Source organism: Salmo salar, chromosome 09 (genome assembly GCF_965601325.2).
Source record: "Salmo salar chromosome 09, fSalSal1, whole genome shotgun sequence".
Classification (NCBI taxonomy): domain Eukaryota; kingdom Metazoa; phylum Chordata; class Actinopteri; order Salmoniformes; family Salmonidae; genus Salmo; species Salmo salar.
Genome location: NC_138299.1, coordinates 71,547,460 through 71,560,962, shown reverse-complemented (window position 1 = coordinate 71,560,962; position 13,503 = coordinate 71,547,460). Strand labels below are relative to the sequence as shown.

At 39.9% G+C, this 13,503-nt stretch overlaps 1 protein-coding gene across 1 annotated transcript; it reads left to right on the top strand.

Annotated features, from left to right (window-relative positions):
* Positions 1-20: 20 nt before the first annotated feature.
* On the top strand, positions 21-13,423 carry igfbp7 (insulin-like growth factor binding protein 7). Its single transcript, NM_001123651.4, has 5 exons — positions 21-483; positions 3,808-3,917; positions 6,383-6,490; positions 10,461-10,587; positions 11,274-13,423. Exons 1-5 carry the CDS (start codon positions 60-62, stop codon positions 11,294-11,296), a joined length of 792 nt encoding a protein of 263 aa, NP_001117123.2. The 5' UTR covers positions 21-59; the 3' UTR covers positions 11,297-13,423.
* Positions 13,424-13,503: the final 80 nt, after the last annotated feature.

The following is a 13,503-nucleotide window of genomic DNA, read 5'->3' as shown; positions in this document are numbered from 1 at the left end:
TGCTTCACACTGTAGGAGTCTGAACACATAGAACCGCAACTGTAAACTCAGCAAGCAACATGTTAGTGTTTTTCGCTGTGTTCTTATCGTTGTCACTTGCGTCCGCATCTGCGGACCGAGTGCCGCGCAGTTGTGGCGCTTGCGAACCCAGTCTGTGCGACCCTCTTCCAGAGGTGGGCTGCAAGTCTGGCACGATTTTCGATTCCTGCGGTTGTTGTTCACTTTGCGCGGCTGGAGAGGGGGAGCCATGCAGGGGGCGCGGGACCACAGCCAAGCGTTGCGCCTCTGGACTGGAGTGCGTTAAGAGCGACAAGAACAAGAAGACTAAGCTCGGAGTTTGCGCCTGCAAGACCAAATACGAAGTGTGTGGCTCCGATGGAGTGACCTATAAAACTGGCTGCGACTTGAAAGTTGCCAGCCTGAAAGCGGTGAGCGAGGAGAAGCCTGAAATAAAAGTCCTGAATAAAGGAAAATGCGCAACAGGTGAGAATGGGGGAGACTTCTATTATAAAGAGCGCAGTAGTAGGCTAGTGTAAATTGAATTCTGTCAATTTTGGAAACAGTAATATTTTGTGTATTGCACTAAAATAATTCGAATCTCACTGAAATACATTCTAGCCTGATAGCCAATAGTTCACCAAGGTGCCAAATAAATTACATTTTGGTGTGATGACTCATGTTTCTCCTTTCTCAGTAATGTAGTTAAAATAAATAACGTTAAGATTTCTTGAGTAGGCTAATTAACCATTAACTAACTGAAAATTCTGTTAATGTATTAATCACTGCTGGTATCTCATCTATTGTCAATGTTTGCCTTGCATGAACTGATTCTAAATTATATTGATTTGACTTGACCAATGCACCATCAACTTACATTGTTATTGTACATCACTGCCACAATGCACTGATTTGTCTTGGGACCCATGCAGAGACATGAGTGCTCTTTAGTTACTGGATAGAAGAACTGGTTGAGAAATATGGAAAATCTGTGGCACTGGGTGTGGACAAGGTTAACATCATCCTCTACCTCTATAACCCTTGCAAAATAACCAGAGTTAACTCAAGACAGCCACTGACTAAGCTGAAAGCCATTGTCTCCACTCTGGGGTGGCACCCTCCACAGCCCTGAACAGACATGTCTGAAATTCCACCCTCCAAGGGAGGGATTTTACATTTTGTAAAGGAGAATGGCTGTCAATCAAACAGCAGCGCCTCGCCTACATACACACAGACAGGCGCTGTTGGTTTACAGCAAAGCCCGTTGGCTTCAGTGTTTAGTTCAGTGAACCTTTACATGATTAATTATAACTGCATGCTGGTTCTGGATTAGGCACGTGAAAGGGTTCGGGTCGTGAAAAAAAAAACGCTGCCTGGCAGAAAAAAAAGTCATACCACACGCGAAAAGCCACAGACTAATTTGCCCATATCCAACAGGGTAAGGTCAGAGAGCAACTTTAGCTGCACCCTTAAGGCTCGCAGAGAGGTTAAAGATAGCACTACTTTAGGTTCAAGTTCAAGGCCACCCTTCCTAACTCTACTCCATGTTGTACTTGTTTTCTCAGGGTCTATTAGCTAGGCCTATTTCAGGATTTTGTTGACCACTGGCAACAGTAAATTTCACCGGAACTCAAAATAACAGGGGCCTCTACCTACAGTATATGAGACAGTGCTTATTTATTATAGTCATGATCATATCCATTCCTTGGGTTAGAGTATTGAGAAGACAACCCTATTCAATCTTCCATAAGCATGTGGCATCATAACATTATTCTAAAGAGGCCTTCACTTTGCAACCCCTGTCATCCAAAGCCTAGTCTTCATAACTAAAATAAGATTTCAGTAAAGCTACATTTCTGTCCACACTTGTGCCCCACATACAAAGTATTATGTGCCAGAAGTGTGAAGTTATGTACAGTTGAAGTCGGAAGTTTACATTCACTTATGTTGGAGTCATTAAAACTCGTTTTTCAACCACTCCACAAATTTCTGTTTACAAACTATAGTTTTGTCAAGTCGGTTAGGACATGTACTTTGTGCATGACACAAGTACATTTTTCCAACAATTGTTTACAGACAGATTATTTCACTGTATCACGATTCCAGTGGGTCAGAAGTTTACATACACTAAGTTGACTGTGCCTTTAAACAGCTTGGAAAATTCCAGAAAATGATGTCATGGCGTTAGAAGCTTCTGATAGGCTAATTGACATAATTTGAGTCAATTGGAGGTGTACCTGTGGATGTATTTCAAGGCCTACCTTCAAACTCAGTGCCTCTTTGCTTGACATCATGGGAAAATCAAATTTCCAATCGCCTGAAGGTACCACTTCATCTGTACAAACAATAGTACGCAAGTACAAACACCATGGGACCACGCAGCCGTCATACTGCTCAGGAAGGAGACGCGTTCTGTCTCCTAGAGATGAACGTACTTTGGTGCGAAAAGTGCAAATCAATCCCAGAACAACAGCAAAGGACCTTGTGAAGATGCTGGAGGAAACCGGTACAAAAGTATCTATATCCACAGTAAAACGAGTCCTATATCGACATAACCTGAAAGGCCGCTCAGCAAGGAAGAAGCCACTGCTCCAAAACCGCCATAAAAAAGCCAGACTACGGTTTGCAACTGCGTATAAGGACAAAGATCGTACTTTTTGGAGAAATGTCCTCTGGTGTGATGAAACAAAATTAGAACTGTTTGGCCATAATGACCATTGTTATGTTTGGAGGAAAAAGGGGGAGGCTTGCAAGCCGAAGATCACCATCCCAACCGTGAAGCATGGGGGTGGCAGCATCATGTTGTGGTGGTGCTTTGCTGCAGGAGGGACTGTTGCACTTCACAAAATAGATGGCATCATGAGGAAAGAAAATTATGCGGATATATTGAAGCAACATCTCAAGAAGCTTGTGGAAGGCTACCTGAAACGTTTGACCCAAGTTAAACAATTTTAAAGGCAATGCTACCAAATACTAATTGAGTGTATGTAAACTTCTGACCCACTGGGAACGTGATGAAAGAAATAAAAGCTGAAATAAATCACTCTATACTATTATTCTGACATTTCACATTCTTAAAATAAAGTGGTGTTCCTAACTGACCTAAAACAGGGAATTTTTACTAGGATTAAATGTCAGGAATTGTGAAAAACTGAGTTTAAATGTATTTGGCTAAGGTGTATGTAAACTTCTGACTTCAACTGTAAATGCACACATTTTCTTGATCCATAAAAACAGAAAATTCTGTTTGAGCCAAGCACATTACTAGAAGTTTTGTTTATCAGATTAAATAATATTTGTGAATTTGTGCAAATCCGCATAAAACCTGTCCCAATGTTTGAAAGGCAATGACAGTAATGTTCAGTGTTCGTATTGAGAAACCAAACAGAGTTACTTTTTAACTAATTCTGACTGGCATGAGGAAACTAAAGGGAGAAAGTATGCTTAATATTTCACTAAATTCCTCACTAACAGAATTCTTTCTGAACTCCTTTATGTGGTCCATGTTACATCAACTCCTTCACTTACTGTACTGACCTAAAAAAAAGGCACATTCATTCCTTTCTGGATGGCTAAAAGGGACTGGAGATGCTATCTGTTCATTTATATAATACATTTATCACATATCAATCAGAACATCTGTTAGGATATTACTGCTTTCAGACCTGTACCAGCTAGTCCCAGTGGATTCCAACAGAGCTATCTCTGATTCCGCCCAAGTTAAAAGATAAGCATTACAGGTTGATTTGAAGGAGATGATAAAGCCACTCAATCGTCTCAGTTTTTTCTATTTTTTCTTCTCCTCCACAGCACCTGTCATTGTGACGGCCCCTGGTGAGGTCTACAATGTCACAGGCTCCCAGGTGTACCTGAGCTGCGAGGCCATTGGAATCCCCACCCCCGTGATCACCTGGAAGAAGGTACCAGAAGGTTAAATTGTGAGGTCTCTAGGACTTTTGAATCCACACTTTTCTCAGGTGTGGTGCAAAAAAAATAAAAAAATCGCTCCATGCTTTGAGAAAAGTATTTCAGAAACACTCCCATATGTAGTTTTGTATGATGGTCCAAAGAACTGTACATACGGTAGGTCGTTAATGTATTTTCCTATGTCAAGTTAATCATACGTCCCCTTCCACTGATGGTTGATTTGGGCTCTGTATTTGGGGACACAATGGATGAAAGAGATGTGAAAATAGAGGATATGAAGCATGCTATTGTTAACCACACACTGACACAATAGCACAGGACATGAGAGGTTAGAGGGGAAATCCTTAAATATGATCTGATCTTTACAGTCAAGGCTTTACTCATACCCACGGTTAGCGGCTAACATTCTTAACATTCTTCATGGAAAAAAGTAAAGAGGCATGAAATTCCCATTGGTTTCACGAAGACTAAAGAGAGACTAAAAATACTAAAGTTATTGAGGATAATTCAGAATGAGGTTGAGAAAATATGTAAGAAAGGGGTAAGGGAGGGGAGACAAACAGGGCCATTGAAAGTCAGGATGCAAGAAGTCAATGTGGAGAACACAACTCATCATTCCTGGACAGACGAGGAAGATAACCCACTGTTTGCTTACTCTCAAAATAGTGCAAGAGACCACGCTATATAGGATTTAATATGAAAAGAGATATTTAATCAAGATGGGCCAAAACAAGTCTCCCTGCACTGAGAGAGAGAGAGATTACATTTATATAAGTTTGATGTTGTAAGCATTGTTTTATTGATTCGATTAGCCCAAACTACCACTCTCTCTCAGCTAAACAGAATGTTGCTTTGTTCGAACTGTGCCCTTAGATCTGAGATTTGCCTTGACCTGTTAAATTTGACCCATTTACACTGAACAAAAAATATAAAACACAACATGTAAAGTATTAGTCTCATGTTTCATAAACTGAAATAAAATATCCCGTACATGTCCCATATGCACAAAAAGCTTATTTCTCTCAAATGTTGTGCACAAATTTGTATACAGTCCTGTTAGCAAGCATTTCTCCTTTGCCAAGATAATCCATCCACCTGACAGGTATGGCATATCAAGAAGCTGATTTAACGGCATGATCATTACACAGGTGCACCTTGTGCTACGGACAATAAAAGGCCTCTCTAAAATGTGCAGATTTGTCACACAACACAATGCCACAGATGTCTCAAGTTTGGAGGGAGCGCGCAATTGACATGCTGCCTGCAGGAATGTCCACCAGAGCTGTTGCCAGAAAATGTAATGTTCATTTCTCTACTACGGTTGTTTTAGAGAATTTTGCAGTACGTCCAACTGGCCTCACAACCGCAGGCCAAGTGTAACCACGCCAGCCCAGGACCTCCACAATCTGGCTTCTTCACCTGTGGGCTCTTCTGAGACCAGTCACCCGGACAGCTGATGAAACTGTGGGTTTGCACAATCTATGGATTTCTGCACAAAATGTCAGAAACCATCTCAGGGAAGCTCATCTGCGTGCTTGTGGTCCTCACCAGGGTCTTGACCTGACTACAGTTCGGCATCGTAACCAACTTCAGTGGGCAAATGCTCACCTTTGATGGTCACTGGCATGCTGGAGAAGTGTGCTCTTCACAAATAATTCCCAGTTTCAACTGTACCGGGCAGATGGCATGTATGGCGTTGTGTGGGTGAGTGATTTGCTGATGTCAACATTGTGAACAGAGTGCCCCATGGTGGCAGTGCGGTTATGGTATGGGCAGGCATAAGCTACGGACAATGAACACAATTGCATTTCATCGATGGCAATTTTAATGCACATATATAACGTGACAAGATCCTGAGACCCATTGTCGTACCATTCATCCGCCGCCATTACAGCTGTCACTGTATTTTTTATTTATTTTAAAATCTTATTTAATTATTTCATATATTTTACATGTGATTAGGCCACACCGAGGGCAAGAGATAATTACAGACACCTGTGATAATCTGAAGTATCCAAAAGGGACACTAGATGTCTTGTGATAGATTACATAAAATCATTGAAAGATACCAACATTTTGGTAGTTTACTGGTAAACTTTGAAAGTTTCAAGTAATATACCCTCCCTTTGCAACTCTATATGTGTTACATCCATCTTTCCGTTTCAATACTTTCTTATGTCTCTCTGTTGTCTCTTTCTTATGTCCCACAGATTTCTCAGATGAGCCTTTATTTTCTTTGCTTATATCATGTGTTTTTATAGCTGTAGACGTTGGTGTCTGAGCTTAGGTCATATAAAGAGAATGTGATCGTAGATGACATGAAATAACATTTGATTTAGCCAGTTGTTTCTTGTGCTGAAGCGTTGAATGTTTTCAGTTTCACAGCTGCACACACACAGCATGCTTTTAATGGGTTGATTGGATTAGTTAGTTATTAAGTTAATGGTTGTTTTCCCAGGTCACCAGCGGAAAACAGAGAATGGAGCTGCTTCCAGGAGACAGAGACAACCTGGCCATTCAGACCCGTGGAGGACCTGAGAAACATGAGGTCACCGGCTGGGTCTTGGTGAGTCCAACCAGCCCCCTCACACACACATTAACACACAGATACACACTACTTTTTTAATGTTTTTGTTTTATTTTGTAGGGGGTAGATCAACTTTAACATTGCAGATAGATTGTGGTTTCTATTGGAGTAATTGTCTGCATCATTTCCAATCCCCCATATATACTAAAATATATATAATTGTTTTGTAACCCTGCCACCCCAACTAATGGAAAACAATACTTAGGCTTCCACTGCCAGCCAGCTTATCCATACTAAATACATTTCACGGACAGTATATTTTACATTAGTCCCAGCCTTCAGCTACCCTCAACCCCTCTCATAGTTTCTACAGATTGTAAATGAAAGATAAACACCTTTGCTAAGAGTATTATTATATTGATCAATTGACTTTTCAAATCCCCCAGCAGTGCTATTTCCAAGTCAATGTTGCAATCTTTCAGCCATTTCTGAACCTGCGACCAAAAACAAGCTACATATGGGCAGTCCCAAAACAAGTGATCTAATGATTCTCTCTCTTCGCAGCAAAATCTGCAGAGCTGGGATGTTTGTATCCCTCATATACAGTATATAACATTCTATTGGTTGCAAGAATTTTGTATAATAATTTAAATTGAAAAACTCTAGTTTATTCTGAATCCAGCGTCGTTTTGTATATCAGTTCAAAAACCATGTGCCATACATTGAAAATATCCTTCCAACTATTTTGCAACCTGTATGGTGGTAATGCGGTAATGCTGCAATCAGTTGGTTGTAATTTTAGATATATAGGAAATATCTGCATGTGTGACATAACTCAACCTGTCATATTTATGATATAATTTACAAAGATCGTACTGTTAAAAAAAATAAAACAATTATCAGTTAGTATATTTGAGTTTAACCATAATATTTATTCTAATATTTGTTCTGACTTTCCTGGTGGATTAAACTGAAATTGCAACCAGCTGTCTATTGTTTGTTTTAAAAATAGTGATATTTTGGAGATTATTTAATTTTCCCGATTAATTTTGTCTGGCTTGTGGAATAAAGTAAAGTGGAATATTTTTTGCTCATATAATAAAAATTAAAAAAGTTGTTGGGTGTAGGCAGGGCCATAAGTATATAGGTAAACTGGGATATGACTAAATAATTAATCAAGGTGATCTTTCCAGAAATAGACAAGTGTTGCCCTTTCCATGGTAGCAAAATCTTATCTAATTTGGCTAACTTTCTATTAAAATATATTGCAGTGAAATTATTTCTTTCTTTCGGGATATGAATACCGAGTATGTCCACTTCACCGTCGGACCATTTTATTGGTAAACTACACGGTAATGTAAAAGTTATAATGTAATATATATAATGTAATGTAAAAGCGATCCAATATGTAATATGGTGCATTTATCATCATTCGGTTTTAATCCAGAGAGGTTAGAACAATTACCTAGATCCTCTGAGGCTGTGGAGGGATCCAAATTGTGTATTTAACCCTCCTGCTCTGTTCCGGTAGTCTGAAAAATGTAGTTAATTTAATCTGATTGTCGTAAGGCCCTGTCAACACAGGGCATCTGAACACACAAAATACATTTTGATGATTTTCATCAAATTTTTGGGTGTTTTATTTAACTCTTGTACACTTGTGGTGTTCCCGGTCAAAAATGACCGGTCATTAGAAATTAATGGGTGAGACTACAACTAGTGTATAAAATTGAGTTAAACCACATGCCCATTAATCAGATGGACACACTTACTCTCCCAGACCCCCAGATGCATGTGTGTTTGAGCACACATACACACACACACACCTCACTCCCCTACTTGGCTTCCATGACAACCCCCACGGAAACCTTTCCCCAATATAATTTTCCCCCCAAGGGAACCACACCTGTTGGCATTCTCACAAATAATCACAACATTGTTTCAATAATATATATAACTTTTCTCGCAGCTCTGGTTCATAAAGCTTTTTTGAGGCCTTGCTCACAATTCATTCTGTGGCAGCACAATGACCAAATTATATACTGTATGTGAGGCTCTTAATCATGAGGAGGAGAGAGGCCAGGAAACTGACAGTGAAGATGCATTAGAGGAGGAAGTGTCAGAAGTTGAAGACAACACAGAATATGTGGAACAATCCAGTGATGAGGAAGAGGGCCCTCCTGAGGTTGTTGTTACATTCCTGTCAAAGAATGTGAATTTGTCCTGGTCTTCATCCCCAACTGAGAGGAGAGGTCGGCTGTCCAATTAAAATTCTATCAGAAAAGAGATACGCCAGGTTGATGACATAAAATCCTGTCACTATTTAAAAATTTGAAATGGTTTCAAAACAAATGTCCTTGTTAAACTTTGACACAAAGTAGTCTGTGATAAATAGCACAATATGTTTCATCTGAGTATTTGTTATAGTAAAAATGATCCATACATTATGCTTTTTTTACTCAAAAATTTGTTGTATGAGTTCAGGTCAATGAGGCCTACAGGCCATAAATAGCAAATAGAAGTTCAAAACTTGTAATGTTCACAAGAACTGAAGTTGATAAAAAGATCTAACACAACATTAGGTGATAATATATGTATTATTATGGATTTATAAATCAGCTATAATGGGGCAGTACATTTTGGACCGGGAAAACATAATTAATTAACATGAAACAGACAAAACAAGAGGGTTAAAAGAAAACAGGAAATGTCAGCGTACAGTGACACGTTTATTTTTAAGCCCTGGATTTCTAGCCCATTGATATTATTGTTGGATCTGATTTTAATATCTAACATTTCAATGGCTATAATAAATAGATATGCCGATAGTGGACAACCTTGTTTTGCTCCTCTTGACAATTTAATACTTTTTGAGAAGTAGCTATTATTTACCATTTTACACCTGGGGTTAGTAAACATAACTTTAAGCCATTGTATAAGAGATTCTCCAAAATTAAAATAGCCCAGGCATTTATATATAAATTCCAGTTGTACTTTATCAAAGACCTTTTCAAGGTCAGCTATGAATACCAGGCCTCGTTTCCCAGATTTTTTATAGTGTTCTATAGTCTTTCCAGTACATGTCTTATATTATCTCCAATGTATCATCCATGTAAAAAAAAACCTGTCTGATTAGGATGAATAATATCTGACAAAATACCGTTTAAATTCTATGCATTTTGCAAAGATTTTGGCATCACAACACTGCAGTGTAAGGGGTCTCCAGTTTTTTTAGATGGACTGGATCTTTGTATTTACCACCTGGGTCCTGTTTCAGTAATAGTGAAATCAGACCTTGACTTGAAACACTGTTAGTACAAAGGATTTTAGCAATCATACAGACTTGTGGGTCGTCCCACATAAACAAATCAGTCAAATACCTCAAGGCCCACACACAGAGGTAGTAAAGGTAGAAATTAAGCATAGGATGGAAGAGTTATGTATTAGATACCTGCCATTCTATTACTTTATTTATGAATAACATTACTTGAGGCACATTCCAAAGTTATCCATGAACGCTACTCATTGACTTGTTCTGTTCAGATCCTCTACATAACAGAGAGTTTAATACACATGCAACTCCTTCCTCCATGTCCGAGTAAATTAACAGAAAACATTGGTGAGCCCTGTTCAGTGGTTAGATCTATCTACCTATCCCTCTCCCTCCCTCTTTTTCTCTCTCTCAGTATTCTGCTCCCCTGCTGTCAAACATCACATTTGTTCAATTTCTTCATAGAATTTCAGAATTTCTACTCATTGGCCATCTTCCATGATATGTTTGTACTTGTGAGAAGTATCTAAAGACCTACACAGGTGCAAGCCAGCACTGGACAGCAGTCAGACAGCCGTAAAACAATCCAGAACGCTTCTTTCCAATTGAAATGGCACACTTGCTCTGTCGAAATGAGCCGAGCTTGGCTGGGAGGAAGAGATGAGGCTGTGTTTGTGTCGCCTTGCATGTTCTGATAAAATCAGATAAGGCGATAACCGCCACCACCATGCTTTTCAGATCTCGCCGCTCACCAAGGAAGAGGCGGGGTTGTATGAGTGCCACGCTGTCAACGCCAAGGGAGAGGCCTCAGCGGTGGGCACCATTCACGTGGTGGAGTCCATCGATGACATCCCTGTCAAGAAAGGTACCCAGCGCATCCTTTTCTATTTCACTGCTATTTCTACTCTGTTTCATGTTAAATCTATACACCCACACAATATGGCAAAGGGGGATATTTACCATATACAAAGGGCAAATGTAGGTATTCAAAGGGCAAATCAAAGGGTGTGTATGTACAGTATGTGTGACTTGTTTGGAATTCAAGCCCGCTAGCCGTGGTTCCCATTCTGTTCTGACATGTTTAGGAGTGCATACTTAGCTTGATGGTTGCCTTCGACAAGGCAGCGCGTGTTTCTGGGTGTGTAACTTGATGCACTCACTGCACTGCCTATACATCTGCACTCCAGGGGAAAGAACTTGGATGTTTGAGTGAGAACAGCATTCATATCAAAAGGAAAGCTCTACTTTTGGGTGTTCTTCCAACCCTGGTGATCTGTGATGATGGACACTATTCAAAACAAGGGACGCTCTCCGTCCTGCAAGATCTAAGCACTTCTTCATTACCAGTGATCTAAAAAAGGAATCAGGGCTAGATATGTGATACAAATCTGATAGAAACCGATCAAAGTATTCAGGTCTCCCCCAGATTCACATATAAGACATAGGTCTCCCATATCATTGGTCATAAATAGGACCAGTTAAGGACCATTACCCTAGAAATCCACTTAGCCAATGTGTCATTGTGCTCTTGTCTGTGTGTCTCTCTTCCAGTGGCCAAGGATGATGAGCTGTAAGGCGTCTCAGCACAGTAGAGCCTCAGTGGCGGCTCCTGGCAGGATCAGGAGAGGAGGGAGAAGCCCCGACCATCCCACCAGTAGACCTGTACAATGACTAAGAAAGAGGACCAACAGCCACCATTAGCATCCCAGAGATCCATCAGATTTATATTTGAGAACGTTGACATTTGTTAAATATTTGTCATTTAGCAGACACTCTTATCCAGAGCAACTTTCAGTAGTGAGCGCATACATTTAAAAAAATAATAATCATACCGGTCCCCCATCGGAATCAAACCCACAACCCTGGAATTACAAGCACCATGCTCTATCAACTGAGCCACACAGGACCTGTAACAAGTCACAGTTTTCAGTGATATTCAGTACACTGTATTGTAGACAGTCATCCACAAGAGTCATCTAGGCCTCTCACACACATTTCTTGTCACTGACATCACACATAAGTCATTCATTTAATAAGTACACAGTGTACAAAACATTAGGAACACCTTACTAATGTTGAGTTGTATCACCTTTTGCCCTCAGAAAAGATTCAATTTGTTGGGGCATGGCCTCTACAAGGTGTCAAAAGCCTTCCACAGGGATGCTGGCCCACATTGACTCCAATGCTTCCCCCAGTTGTGTCAAATTTGCTGGATGTTCTTTGGGTGGTGGACCATTCTTGATACACACGGGAAACTGTTGTGTGACAAACCCAGCGGCATTGCTGTTCTTGACGCACTCAAACTAGTGCGCCTGGCACCTACTACCATACCCCATTCAAAGGCACTTAAATCTTTTGTCTTGCCCATTCGCCTTCTGAATGGCACACATACACAATCCAGGTCTCAAGGCTTAAAAATCCTTCTTTAACCTGTCTCCTCCCCTTCATTAACACTGATTGATGTGGATTTAACAAGTGATCATAGCTTTCACCTGGTCAGTCTGTTATGGAACGAGGTGTTGCTAATGTTTTGTACACTGTATGTGGACACACAAATTGCATGTGCATGCTTCACTCTTACACCATCTTTTTTTTTAATGTAGTTTACTGTTTTTGTGAATTATTCCATTTAATTCTAGCAAAAATAATACATTGCAAGACCATTACTAGTTGGCCAAGCAGGGACAGATTACCGAACGGGTGCGTGCACCCGACCTATTGTTTTTTATTAGCATATGATAGCAAAATGTGTAGAATTGCATGAAATTAGCTTTAAAACTGCAACATTTTCGCTCAGCCTCATGGCAAAAGGTGAATAAAAGCATAAGATGAGCTATAAAACAGCAAAAAAAATCCCTTCCCCATGGCAAAAAGTGTATAATTGTAGGAACTTAGCTTTAAAACTGCAACATGTCCTGTTAGCTTCATGACAAAATGTGCAGAATAGCACTCGAAAACTGCTATAAACTTCTGCACAATGGCAAAATTTGTTGAAATGCAGGAAGTTAACGGATTACCCCCCAAAAAAACGGAGGCCGGTTCCCGGTGGCCACAAACGCGGTAGTTCGGCCCTGTGGGCAAAGCAGAAACATAGACACCCGGGCATAAAAAAAAAATGACCCTTACTAAAATTGTAATGTGAAAAAACACATGAATTTGAATAAATCTTACATTTGAAAAATACAAATATTTCTAAATGTACCAAGGTTATTTTTTGGACCTTCTGAAAAGTACACAAATCATTCTTTCCCTTGACATGGTGCATGACAAGCCATAAAGACATGCCTTTGCAAAAGCCATTGTGTGGAGTGAGTGATCAGGAATGAGGAAGGAAAACCACTCAGAACACTCTTGCTTTCATATAATCCCAGTACTCGCATACTACGGGTTTAGTTACCAATCCAAACAGTGGCAGATGTCTGGGGATGTACTGTAGGGCATATTGAGTAACCGACAAGTATGAAATGGCGTAGAAAAAGGAGGATTTATGATGGAATGTAGAGATCCACTTTCGGTGCTAAAAGTCTGCAACTCCAATGAAGAGGCCAGCGGACATTGCTTTTACCAAATGTTTCTAGTTTTTCCAGACTTAAGCTGTATGTATGAATTTGCTGTATTCACATTGGTGTATGGTTTACTAACACTAGATGTTATTACTGTGTGACAGGTGCTGTACATCACTAATAAATACAAAAATTGACTTTTGTGGTTATTTTGATATTACATGATCAAGACTTCTGCACAAAACATTTTAAATTGTGACAGAAATATAACATCTCAG

Coding starts and splice junctions, on each gene's coding strand:
- igfbp7 (NM_001123651.4), top strand. CDS start 60: ATGTTAGTGTTTTTCGCTGTGTTCTTATCGTTGTCACTTGCGTCCGCA. Junction 6,491..10,460: donor AGGTCACCGGCTGGGTCTTG/GTGAGTCCAACC, acceptor CATGCTTTTCAG/ATCTCGCCGCTCACCAAGGA. Junction 10,588..11,273: donor TGACATCCCTGTCAAGAAAG/GTACCCAGCGCA, acceptor TCTCTCTTCCAG/TGGCCAAGGATGATGAGCTG.